General features: G+C 45.4%; 1 protein-coding gene across 2 annotated transcripts in view; it reads left to right on the top strand.

The window, feature by feature from the left end:
- Positions 1 to 13,987, top strand: part of SCARA5 (scavenger receptor class A member 5) — a 126,833-nt gene that overhangs the window by 28,487 nt on the left and 84,359 nt on the right. For both annotated transcript variants that reach the window (XM_043564836.1, XM_043564828.1), the window contains exon 3: positions 1,775 to 1,903. In XM_043564836.1, the coding sequence (XP_043420771.1) occupies positions 1,775 to 1,903 (129 nt within the window). The remainder of the gene's footprint in view (positions 1 to 1,774; positions 1,904 to 13,987) is intronic.

The following is a 13,987-nucleotide window of genomic DNA, read 5'->3' as shown; positions in this document are numbered from 1 at the left end:
AGTACGTTGCAACCAGAAAGCCAGCAGCGCTCATGAGAACAACAACAACAAAAGGTTGAAGTGCTACAAGAAGCCTTCATATTCAGGAGCAAAACAGCTTATAGATTCTATTGTGTAAAAAGCAATAGAAAGTCCTGGAAAAGGACTGAGAGGGAGTTGAAAGGATGTACTCTGCTCAAGTCTTAGTGGAAAAGCAGGTTAACTTTTCAAAATTTGCCAGTAGTTAAGGGTTGATGAGAATGGTAATTGAATTTGTCTTTCTTTACCAACTGCTCCAAATTGTCTCCAATGTTTTATGGAAATATTATGTAATAGTTCTACCTAACTGTTTTAACAGCAGTATTTTCACTAAAATGGAGTAGATGAGTGGGACAATGTTCCTTGCTCAACAATACCTCTGGGGAGTCGGTAAACCAATGTGGTCACCCATGTTTTCCCTCCTGATAACCAAACCTCCTGAAGGCCCCCAGAGGTGGTTATGGTACCTGAGAGATAATAAGTAGCCCCAGAAGCATCTTGCTTGCAAACCCAAAGTTACCAAGGAATTACAAACGATCACATCATCTTTAAAAACATTTCCAAATATCAATTATTTCAGCCTTTTTCTGCTCCCACACCTTCCTCCACGTGCATCACACTCCAATTGGCAACACTGTCCCTCACCAGAGAGGGATAATAAGTATAAGAGGGGCATGTGGTTTTGAAAAAAAAAAAAAAAAAGGCTCTTATCGATTCTTACCTGCCCTTCTGGGAGTCAGGGCAGGAGAGCATCCCTTCCTTCCCACTGTCAGTTGACATAGCAGATGGAGGTTAGTGGCTTCCTGGCCTCTGTGAAGGCCAAGAAGCCTGCCTCAAAGGAAGAGTCCAGCTGAAAGATGACCATGAGTCAGGGCACCTGGGTTCTCACCTAGGATTTGCCACTAACATTTGGCAACCTTTATCTGTAACCTCAAGTGGTTGGACTACAAGATCCATGAGGTCCAGTAGAGCACTGATAATTTGCTGTTCCATATTGGCCAGAAGAAGCTGGTGAGCCTTATGTAGTTTCGCAGTAGGAAGTTACTATGTTTTCCCGTAAATCTAAATCTGTGGTTGCAAACTGGTGGTCAGATCTGGCATGTAAGTGTGTTTTGTTTATACTCCCTAGTGTTTTGTAAGTTTTTTGTCTTTTATTTTTTATTACTAGTTGTCAACACTTGAAACATAGTGCAATTCTCAGTATCACTTCTGGCTTGTCTTGAAAATTCTGTGTCTGGCAACACCTGGCCCTTACTCTTACATTGCAACCTCTTCCACACTGGGCCTGTGCTGTTAGGTTCCTCAGGTCCACATGGTCCACTTTGCTTATTTCCGTCCATTCCTGGCCACTGTAGAAGTTAAAGTTTGCAACCCCTGTTTTAAATTTTCTCCATATTCTCTGGGTCACATGGGACAACGTAGAGTATGTGTAAAAGACACATACTCTAGCCTATTTGAGCTTTCTCTGATGCTTGGACTGGTTCCAGGAGGATGAGTTCCTGGGCATGTGAGCTGTGGGCATGCCTATTTGGCTTGGTCATGAATGAGGACGGTGGGGTAAAAGCTAGAAGCTCACAAGCTTGTCATGTTCTGGAAAGTTCCCCATTGTTACAGCTGCATTACAAGTGTGCAGAAGGTGTATGAGAGGTTCCATGTGAGCATCTGAGTGCATCAGGAGAGATAAGACCAGAAGAAAAAAATGCTTGTGGGGTTTTCAAGTGCCTTTTCCCCTCCTCTTCTTACCCTTATTGTCTAGGTCCATGCCACAAGCGACGGACAGGTGGCTGCTGCACTCAGCTGGGCTCCCTGTCAGCCCTGAAGCATGCTGTCCTTGGGCTGTACCTGCTGGTCTTCCTGATTCTCGTGGGCATCTTCATCTTAGCAGGTAAGGGCACCCTTTCCTGTTGTGGCCTTTAAGAATGTGAATGGAGGTGTATAGGGAGCAACAGTAGATGGGAACTGGAGAGCTTAAACCTCTGCTCTCCATTTTCACAGTCATAAGCCCAAACACTGCTCCTGTCACCATGGAAACCACAAAGGAGGAAGCTGGCTGGTCTTTCAGACCAGCATGACTCTTGACAGCATTGCCCATTTCATGTGGGATGAGGAGTTGGCAGGCGATATGTGAGTTTGGAGAACCTCTGAGTCCAGGAGCAGAGATTTAGCTACTCTGAGTGGCTTCTGAGTTTTCGGGCATCATTGTGTGACTTGTGCATCCAGGGCCTCCCTGGAGCTCTATTCTGTGGTTTGCACAGAGCAGGCTAAGCCCCTTGTCCTGGGCATGATGAAAATAGTCATGAGACATTTTGCTGCTGTGGTTAATCAGAATCATCATCAACCTGCTGTCCTTTTGTGATTACTCGGGGGTGGGACGGGTTTGCCCCAGTTCAGCATGGCTCTTCTCCCCAGTGTCCATCTGCAAGACAGGCTGGTCATAGGCTGGAGTTAGGAGCACGTTTTCTAGATAGGAAGAAGGAGAGCTCATGGACTTAGAAAGGGATCAAGCAGAAGACCACATGTGAGTAACCTAGTTCACTGCTCACAGGTCACTCCACATGTCACAGGTCACAGGTCACAGGTGATGGAGATGGTGAAGCACAGAGGGACAGAGGTTGTAGTGGTCTCTCCTAACTCCCACACAGAGGGAGAGGTGCCCAATTCCCACCTTTCTCAATGAAAGTATGTAAGAGTTGACAAAGTAAGACCAAGGGTTCAGTTTATTTCAACCTTACCCATCCTACGTGATAGCCTACTTTGTGTCAGGTTCCATGCTAGAAGTGGATATGCAGCTAAATAAGACCCATGGGCTTCCTTCAAGGAGCTCCCAGTTGTTGGACAAGGCAGAGGCACACAGCTAGAGCTCTGTCTCAAGGCGGAATGTGATAGGGCTGATGACAGAGACTGTATGTTGACAACAAGTGCTATGGTAATATAGAGGAGACACACGCAGTGGAAGTATGGGTAATGCATGGAGGGGGGGTGGTCAGAGCAAGGCGGCTGGCCAGATCGAGATGACTTCGAGTGCTGAGGGTGGGGCCCATGAGTTAACTCTAGGACAGGGATTGGGAGGCTAAGCACTTGCAGATGACCTTTGCTGGAAATCATGAGGCAGATGCCTAGGACCTCATTGGTATTGTCTCACTTTCTGTCAAGTGAGAATAGTCACCTGGGGCCTATGATGGAATGTTCAATGCTGCCTTCACCTTCAGGGTTCCACACTTGGGGCAAAGGGCATGATTAGGGGTGGTGTCTGTCCTACCACCCCTTGACCTGAGTGGGGGGACAGCCAACAACAACGAGAGAAAGTCATGATTCATCTCAAGGACCCATGGATGATGTCCAGCCAGAGGATGATTTGAACATGTTCTTGAGCTGCTCAGTGGGAGATTGGGATCTGGGTTTTGTGGGCTTGGCAGCCACAACCATAACAAATTTCCAGAATTTTTGGAAACTGTTTCAGCCCAGCAGGAAAGCTAGGCTATGGTATTACAATCTCTCTGCTGAATAGGAACTTTTAGGTGACAGAAGAGGGTCTAGAAGAGAGTGCCAGACAAATGGGGACCATAGGGCAGGTCTCTAGAGCCTGGAAGCCTGGAAGCATGGAAGGGCATAATTTTGGGAGAAGATAAAGTTCTCTTCTGTGTCTAGAGGGTTGCCATAAAGCAGGCATATTCTGTGTGACCTCAGAGGGTAGAATTAGACAAATGGGTGAATTTTGTAAGGAAATAGATTCTCATTCAAAATAGAGGAGAGGTTCTAGCAAGTAGTGCTGCTTGGGATGCTGCAGAAAGACTTTTCTCCTGGCTTTGTCAACTTGGAGGTCAAATGGGATTTATGATGACATCCTGGAAGTTTCAGAAGGGAGGGTGGATCGTGGTTTTCCAATCTAACCAAAATATTGCCATGCTTCCTTAGTTTTCTAGACAGAAACCTGGGGAGGATATTGATCATTATGATCACCTTTGAATTTGAAGTTTCTGGATGCCAGATTGCCTGTGTGGAATGACAGTTTGGGGTGTATCAGAACTAATCTGATGAAACAGAGCATCATACTTTATATCTTGGCTCTGGGGCATGACCGCTGTCCCCTCCCCAGGTTCTTCTCTGGGAAATCATGCTGGCCTCTGGGAGGGTTTTGGTGAGGGTGGCCAATGAAAAAATGTAGTCACCAACGGCTTCTCCCCTAGGGAGGGGACTTAGGAATGTAGTGAACAAGTCTGGGATTCTTCAAGGAGACCCTGCCTGACCTAGGTAGGAAGTTTCTTCAGAGCACCCTGATTAGAGACCTCCAGTTATGTCTCCTTTATGAAAATACCAAGACTATTGAGAGATACATGGTTCAGTGTAAATTAGAGCTTACCTAGCCTTCTGTTAGGAGTTCTGCTGTGGCTGCTTCCCCATGTTGGGCAGAATATGCTCTTCATTGTCCTGCTGAGGTCGCCTTCCACAAGAGGTGCTAAAGACTGAGTTGTGCCCCACCACCAAATTTATATGTTGAAGCCCTAACCTTTAATATGATGGTATTTGGGGGTGGGGCCTTTGGGAGTTTATTAGGTTATGAGGGTGGGACCCTCATGATGAGATTAGTGCCCTTATAAGAGGAGAGAGGAGAGGAGAGGAGAGGAGAGAGAGGAAGAGAGAGAAATCTGCCACGTGAGGACACAGAGAGAGTTGCCTGCAAGCCAGGAAAACAGCCCTTACCAACAACCGAATCTACCCACACCTTGATCTTAGGCTTCCCAGTCTCCACAACTGTGACAAACAAATGTCTGTTGTTTACGCCACCCAGGCTATGGTGTTTTGTTATAGAGGCCTGGACTGACTAAGACAGGAGGAGTTCTGTTTGAACCACTCTCAGATTTCAAAATCTCCTTGTCGACCCAAAGCTTATACATCCTACAGTTGGATAACAAAATTATCCACTCTGACCAAGCACCATGTCTGAATGACTGGTAAAAAATGATTGTGGTACACGTGCTTGCTCCTGCTGTTTTTCAATATTATAAAATTATAATCTAACTACATAAAATATTACTCTTATAAAACTTCTCATGAGACTTGTCTCAATTCATCTCTTTATCCAAGTATTCAAAATAAAAGGCAAATACTGTACCTTGTGTTCACGCATCATCCCAACATCCCCTGTCCAATCCAGACATCTGGATTTAAGTGATTTTAAACCACACTATTTTCTCAGTTGGGCTTTCTTTTTTTTTTTTTAATTTTTTTTCAACATTTATTTATTTTTGGGACAGAGAGAGACAGAGCATGAACGGGGGAGGGGCAGAGAGAGAGGGAGACACAGAATTGGAAACAGGCTCCAGGCTCTGAGCCATCAGCCCAGAGCCCGACGCGGGGCTCGAACTCCTGGACTGCGAGATCGCGACCTGGCTGAAGTCGGACGCTTAACCGACTGCGCCACCCAGGCGCCCCATTTCTCAGTTGGGCTTTCTACCCAACTATCCATTCCTAACTGGCATCCTCTTGGGAACTTTATTGATACTCCCACAACATTGCCAAGTTCTATGCGCACAGTCTTCTAACATCACTTAATGAGGCTGCATCAGTGCATTCTTCCCAGCCCCCAATTCCTTTAAGACTTTCTATCTCTTCAACCCATTTGATTTATTACCTGGGCTGATGGTTCCATATTATGTTTTTGTTCTGTTCCATGTTCAGTTTGGGACAGTATTGACCATCAGGCTTAATTCAATTCATGAATAAGAGGGTTGAGATTGGATGGTTGTGGGTCCTGAGGTCTTCAGTTCAGCACTTCAGGGAAGATGTGATGGAGTGAAAGAGTTAGAGGAGGTTCTAACCCAGTGATTCTGGGACATCACTGTAGTGACAAAGAGTGGTCATGGGGAACGACCTCTTCTTCCTCCTTTCTCCTACCATGACACTACTGAGGAATTTGAATTCCTGCTGTGAAAATGTAATAGCAGAAAGGGGAACTGCAAACATCTGGGGGCTGATTAACCTGGAGTTTTACAGCAACATAGACTGGAACGGGGAGAGTTCCTGGTGAAAGGGGCTCCTCTCACAGCTTAATTTAATTCTTCCTTAACAGCAACAGTCAGATATTGCCATCATCATCCTTAATCACTGCTTCACCTGTACATGAGTGCTTAGTGGGTGCAGAGCAACGGAAAAAACCCTGGTATTTCAGTCCATTGGGGCTGTTATAACAAACTGCCACAGTCTGAGCAGCTTAAACAACAAACAGCTGTTTCTCACAGTTCTGGAGACTGGGAAGTCCAAGATCAAGCTATTGGCAGATTTGGTGTCTGGTGAGGACCCACCTCCTGGTTAATAGACAGCTGTCTTCTCACAGTGTCCTCACATGCAGAAGGGGTGAGGGAGCTCTTTGGGGTCTCTTTTATAATGGCACTAATCCCATTCAGGAGGGTCCTACCCTCACATCCTGATCACCTCCCAAATGCCCCACCTCAAGATACCATCACATCGGGGGTTAGGATTTCAACATATGAATTTGGGAGGACACAAACATTTAGTTCATAGCATGGGAAAAAAAAAGAATCATGAGATGTGTTTCCTGCTCTGGGAAAGTTTAAAATAAGAAGCATACAGGGGTGCCTGGGTGGCTCAGTCAGTTAAGCATCTCACTCTTGGTGTCAGCTCAGGTCGTGGTCTCATGGCTTGTGGGTTTGAGCCCTAGCACAGAGCCTGCTTAGGATTCTCTCTTCTCTCCCTCTCTCTCTGCCCTTCCCCTGCTTTCTCTGTCTCTGTCTCTGTCTCTCTCTCTCAAATAAATAAACTTAAAAAAAATGAAATCAGAAGCACACAAATACATTAGAACAGTATGATGTAGCTGATGCTATGTGCCAAAGGAGAGTCTGCTGATGCAAAGGGGAGTCTGACTCCTGACAGCTGGAGTGGCTGGGAAGGCCTCAGCCTGGGGAAAGCTGAACACTAGGTGTCCCAAATGTCATTTGAACTGAGCACCCCTTTTTTTTATCACCTCGTTTCAAGCAGGTTTTGGACTCTGCAATCAGAGAACAGTGCACTCAGAGCCCATAGCCATTTATGTGGCAGATTACTGATCTCATCATGCATCTCAGAATGAAGAGTGTGTTGCCTGTAGACTTTATTGGGACACCCTGTTGGAAGCAGCGCCATGAAATTCCACCCTGTGCTTATTGTAGGGGTGCTGCTGAAGACGTTGTTCGTCCCATTACACAATGTTGACACACGCAGAAATTATTTTCTGTCTTAGCCTCAGAAGGAGGTGTGCTTGTCTTGAGGAAATAGTTCGTTTTCACCTTCAGGAGACTGTGAATCTGAAAGTAATTAAAATTGCTTTCAAGAGGTAATTAATGCAAACCAAGAGTTAGCTGTCATCCCCTTGCAAGATGTGTGAATTTGAAAGTAATTAAAATGAAAACCTGCAGACAGATCTGTGGTCCACCCACAGCCACTGTATAGACTTTCCAGAAAGCATTTTTCCATTCATCCCGTTCCTACCCCCATTTAGCGTCTCTCACTACTTCTTCCTTTATCTTGTTCTCATCTACTGTTATGTTAGTGTATTTTATGTGTCCTTGTAAACTGCCTTAATCCTTTTTGCAACAAGGAAGGGTGTTATGCGCAGTTTTGTCTTGTAAAAAAAAAATTCTGCCTACTCTCTTCAATTCTGCAAGTGCACGATGTTTTTAAATATGCACATGACGAGTGAGTGAGTGAACGAATGAATGAATGACAGAGACTAGGAACCTTGGAGGGAATCTTATTTGTGGGGGAAAATGATTATTTCAGTTTCAGTCAAGTATCTACATGGCACGGTAAATATGGAATCACCACTCAAGGACATGTGACTGGTGGAAGAAGTGTGTAATTAATTACATTATGACACATACATCATAGTCTGTACTGGGTAGGCATTATAGCATTTAGGGAGAATATTAAGACAGGCAGAGTCACGCCATACCTTATACTGGTGAACACCATGGACTCTGAAGCCAGCCTGTGTGGGTTTGAATCCCCTCTTCTCCGTTACCAGCTATGAGATGTTGACCAAGTTACTGGATCTTTCTGTACCTGAGTTTTTTCATCAGAAAATGAGGAAAATAAGTATGCTTGCTTCATTGGGTTGTTATGAGATTTAAACATGTTAATATATTTAAAGCACTCAGAAAAGTGGCTCCTGGCACAGAGTGAGCACACTGGTAGTACTCTTGTTATGATAGCAACATTACTACCCCTACTATATTATTATGCTTGTTTTTTCTTGCTTTTCTTTGCAGTCAGTTAAGCTTGATAGTGGGAATTGAGAGTCAGGAATACTTGAGTTTGGTCCCAGCTCATCCATTAACCCTCTGTAATCTTGGGAAAAATCACTGTCTGAACCTTAGTATACTCATTTGTAAAGTGAGCAGGTTGGAGTAGATCAGTGTTTCCCAAATTTTTGACCATGACCCAGTTCACACATATACCCATAACTGAAATAATCTTAAGAATGTGGTAGATGCTGATGATTTTCTATTCTACTCATTGTAAAAGAAATATTCACCATCTATATATTTATGTCATGATTCACAAATAGAATGCAAGCTGTAGTATAAAATCAAAGGGCTAAATGATAATTCTATTACTCTATGTGTCTTTCAAACATTTTTTTTGAGAGAGAGAGAGAGAGAGAGAGTGAGAGAGAGAGAGAGAGAGTGGGGAGGGGCAGAGAAAGAAAGAGATAAAGGATCCAAAGTAGGCTTCATGCTGACAGCAGAGAGCCCTATGCGGGGCTTGAACCCTCGAACCATGAGATAGTGACCTGAGCCAAAGTTGGACATTCAACTGACTGAGCCACCCAGGTGCCCCTCAAACATTCTAAGTGAATAGCTATATTCTCTTCAGGATATGGACTTTGAGGGGAAACTTCTGGGTTCACATCTGGGCTGTGCCACTGAATGGTTCTATAATCTTAGGGCAAAAAATTTAACCTCTCAAATCCTCAGTTTTTCATCAGTCACATGGGATGACAATGGTACCTACCCCATAGAGTTGCTGTAAGGATTAAATTAATTTATACATGAAAACTCTTCATGCCTAGCACAAAAATAGTATTCAATAAATATCATCATTAGTCATTAGTATTGTTGCTATTTAATAATATTGCTATTATCATTGGTCTTGGAACAATCAGAAGGACTTTGCTGTCAGAATAAGAAAGGGTTAGAATCCTGCTTGTTTAGCCTGAGCACCTAGTGGTTTTGTCTATAAACAGAGAACGTTGTATGCTTGGTGTAGTGGGAGGGTCTGTGCCCATACCCCACACGTTTCTAATAAATCCACAGGAGAGGCCTGGAGACTTTGTCTGAGGGATCCTGGCCTTGCCGTGACAGTGCAGGGCTCAGTAAGCCAAGAAGCAGGATAGTGTTTCCAGCACTGTGTCTCCTTAGGGAAGAGAGTGAGCAAGCCAGCACCATGGTGCCGTTCCCACCCGTGGCACTCGGGAGCTTAGCCTTGGAAGGAGTCTCAGAGGACATCTTGTACAACCTCCCTCCCTCCCAGGGCAAGAACCTCCCTCCTGACTTCCCAGACAGATGAGGTATTGCACTTCTACTGAAGAACAGCCACAAGTGACAGAAACTCTTGCCTAATCTTCCTCAACTATCCCACGCATGCTGTTTCTAGCTCCTCTTGTAGGAACAGCTCGCAACAAGCCTTTCTCCTCATCCTCATGATTGTTCTTCAGCGAGGTGAAAATAGGCTAAGCAAGATTCATTCTTCCAATAGTGACTTGGTCAGGAGACCTACGTGTGTGTGTGTGTTCACACCTGCTACATTATATTGAGGTCATCGTTTTACATACCTGCTCCTCTTCTCGTCCAGAACAAAGCTCCTTCATGATAAGGTACTGTGTCTTGTTCATGCCGGTGCCTGGCATGATGCCCTGCACAGAGTAGATGCACAGCTAAGGTTTGGCATCAACGTAATGGCCATCCTCCCCCTCCCATCCCCACCCAATAAGCTCCAGGTTTTCGTGGAAAACAAAATTAGACACAGCACTGTCGGTGTAGTCTGGCCAGGGCAGGGTGTGCTGAGCTGTGACGAACTTTGATCTGGACACTGCCCGTCTGCTGATGTAGCCTAAATTTGCACGAGCCTTCCTCGCGGTGACTCATAGTAATACACGATACCACATCCAAGGGATGGGATACTAAGCAGCCATTAATAATCATGTCTGTTTGCCAACCCCACCCCCAACTCCAGATATCTTTCAAAGGGAATATTGCCTAGTGAGGGCTTCTCTATCCCATGTCAGTACAACTGGCTTTGGTTGGTTTTCTTGTTGCCTTAACTTAAATGCAGATCTTGTTAGTAATCCCAATTAAATGTCATCACGCCGGCTTCTGCCAAGTATTGCAGCCTGTTGGATCAGTTTGAATCTGCATTCGGACATCTGTCATTTAGCTTTCCCTTTCGGGCTTGTGTCATCGGTCACATCTGAGCCAGTATCCCAACACAGTCTCCATTCCACAGCCTGTCGCCACGTGTACAGTTCCCGGGAGGACATGACCAATGACACCCCAGCCCATGCACAGGCTTTACCATCCTGGGAGGTGGGATGGCCTCAAAGACCTCCCCCCTCCCCCGCCACCAGCCTTTTTCCTTAAACCCAGACCCCCCTCACCTGAGACACTACCTTTCCCCCTATGTTCCACCTTGGCTGTGTGAACCTTCCTAAGCTATCAGAGTTTCCCCAGCAGAAGAGACCCCAGCCTTTCCTTAGTTCCAGGGGAGTGGGCAGGAAAAAGAGGAAGAGAATTTTGACATCCTGGCTTTTCCACAAAAAATTCCACGGCCTAAGATGAAGGACCTTCCATATCTCCCTTACTTAGATGGATGCCTCTGACCACCCCTGAGGTGAGGAAAGTGAGCATGGGAGAAAGCCACCTGCAAATTTGGTATTATGTTCTCTGGGTCTTCAGTCAAACTGTACCATAATTAGGATAGTGCAGAGGACTGATCTCAACTACCTCTTTCTGCAATCCTCCCTCTAGACAAAGGGCCAAATCTGGCCAGTGCCTGCGTTTGCCAATAAAGTTCTATCGGCACACAGCTGTGCTCATTCATTTACGTATTGTCTATGCCTGCTTTCGTGCCACAGTGGCAGTGCTGAGTGGTTTTAACAGAGACGGTATGGCCTAGTGAGCAAAACATAGTTACTCCCTGGCATTTTGCAGAAAACGTTTGCCAACCCCCCTTTAGGCTTATACTGACCACTATCAGCCCTTTAATCTTTCACTCTGGAGTGTATTTTATAGTGTTCAAAGAATTTACACATATGTTATGTCATCTATTTCTTCTAACAATCAAAGAAATCCAGAAAAGAGTTCATAGTCCATTGTTGAAGGAACTGAGGCGCAGAGGAGTTGTGCATGCTGGCTCACGGTCCCACAGCTGGAGCGTGGAACCTGGACCATGGACGATAGGTTGGTGTGAAGTCAGTCAGCCCTTCTCTTACCTCAGTCTCCTGCTGGAGGCATTAACCATGGCCCAGTGACAAAGCGCCTGGGCACTGGAATCAACCTGCCAGGGTACAAATCTTGGCTTTGCCACTTCCTGTGTACCCTTGGGCAAGTTATTCAAGAGTCATCATCTATAAAGCAGAAGTGACACCACTGCCCACTTTGAAGTGTCATGATGAGGTTGAGATAAACTCATCCATAGAAACTATCTACAATAGTCCATGGTATGTAGTAACAATCATCAGTGTTATTAGGTAATTATAATCGAGTATAACTCCCTCCAACTGTGCCTTAATCCAGCCCTCATTTCACCATGCTATCCAGGAAATAGTAAGAGAAACTTGTCAACTGCTTTGATTTCTGTCCAAGGAACCAGGATTGGAGGAAATTTTAGAAGCACTGTTAACGCAGCACCCAGATTTTGCTAAGAAAATGACATTTCTTAACTAAGCACAAATAGATGGGAATGGGCTTGAGTTAGTCTTTTGCTTCCTCCTGCAGCTCACATATCCCTCTTCATGGCTCAACCGTTGTACCTTCAAAACCTACCTTTCCTTCTGCCTTCTGGTTCTGTCTTCTGCTTGCTTGTGCCAGAGCTATGAAGTAGATGGTGTCACTAACTGATGGCTTTGAGTTTGGGCTGGGATCGAAGCCTAGGAACTAGCAAGCTTTTGTTCCCTGCCCTGTTGAAGAGAAGTTATAAACTCTCAGCATTTCTGTTAGGATCTTGTGGGCATTGTGCATTTTCTGCCCCCGCCCAAGGGCTTAGAGCCCTCTTGCATCGGATCCAAAACAACAAGCGTGTGTGGAGTGCCAACAATGTGCCTAGCAATGAGACTCAGGCAGATATGAAGAGAAATAGAGGCCCCTGACATAAATAAAGATCGTACCAACTGAAAGAACAGATATGAAAAAAAACAAAAACAAACAGCCCTAGAAAACAGAGCACGGTTCAAAGAACAGATGTTTTGGAACCAGACAAACCCAAACTCTGATATCAGCTTGATCGCTTATGAGTTGTGATCTGGGGAAATTCTTTAACCCTCATTAAAAAAAAAAAAACAAAAACAAAAAAAAACCAAAAAAAAACATTAAAACAGGGATAATAATGACCACTTAGCAGTGTTGTGATGATTCACTGAGGTAACACATAAAATGCCTTGCACAATGCCTGGCTTATGCCAGGGGCTCACCAAATGTTTCCCTATAAATCTCAAAAAAGAGGTATTCTGAGAAGTTCTGATTTAATTCAAGGAAGTAGTTTGTTGGTCTCCTATGCTGCTCTGCTCCTATCTGCTTTACCTTTAAATCTTAGAGTAACTAGGAGCTCAGTCCTTGGCCTTCTTCCCTTCGTTAACTGAGCTCTCTTGCCAGTGAGCCTCATCAAATTCCATCATATTTCATATCTGAATTCACCTCTAACTTTTGCCATGAAATCCAGACCAATCTGTTCAACTACCTACTTGTGTCATTCCCGCTTGTTTCTTTAATGAGTGTCTCCAACTAAATATGACACTAAAAGTGAACAGAACTCTTGATTTTCCATACCCAAATTGTTTCTCCCCTATTTTTCTCCATCTCTGTATAAACAACACCATGATCTAGCCAGTTGTATTAGCCCCAAACCAAGGAATCCTTCTAGATTTCTCTCACCTGCTTCCCATGTTCACCCCCTCAGCCAGCCCTGATGGGCCCCATCATCTCTCACCTGGACCCCTCCAACTGCCTCCCAAATGGGGAGAGTTACCAAATAAAAATACAGGGTGCCCTGATAAATTTGAAATGATGAATTATTTTACAGACCCGGGAAGAAGGATAACAAAGCAGGGAGTTTCTCAAGTCTGTGGGGACATTGGGGAGGGGGTGATGTCTCTGTCTCCCTGTCTCCCTCTGGTTCCCTGTCTCTCTCTGTCCCTGTCTCCCTCTGGTTCCAGGAGAGGCAGATGGCCCACTGCTATGGCCTCCAGGTAGATGATGTGTTTGGCCTCATTAGAATAACGGCCAGCTTCACCCCATGCCCTCCATCTCTGAGAAGTCCTTCAGAGATGGGAAGCCTGACTTTTTGGCCCCAAATGCCCTCCCAGCTGGCAGCCCAGTATAGCCTGATGGCCACCAGACATCCCAGGACTCCTGCCCCTCTCTGTGCAACTTTGTGAGAGCCCCACGTTCTCCGAGATCCTTTTTAGAGCAATCTAAGGGATAAAGAGAACTGGGTGGGGGAATCTGCCCCTTCCTGTAGTCCCTCCCACATTCTCCCCTCCTCAGGAAATCCCAGAAGAAAGGCAGGCCCGGGCCCTACTCTAGCTAAGGGGGCACGGCTGATGTCTCTCAGTGGTCTCTCGCCATGCGTCTCTGTAACGCTAGCATCAATCAGAGCTCAGCTGTCATTTAGTAGCGCAACGTGGAGCCAGCCTACCTTGTCCCACAGATCCCTATGTCTAAGAGGGGTCTTTGGAGCCCCTCCCCCACTTGGCGCCTGC

Source organism: Prionailurus bengalensis, chromosome B1 (genome assembly GCF_016509475.1).
Source record: "Prionailurus bengalensis isolate Pbe53 chromosome B1, Fcat_Pben_1.1_paternal_pri, whole genome shotgun sequence".
NCBI classification, from domain to species: domain Eukaryota; kingdom Metazoa; phylum Chordata; class Mammalia; order Carnivora; family Felidae; genus Prionailurus; species Prionailurus bengalensis.
This window is presented reverse-complemented; position numbering and strand designations above follow the sequence as displayed.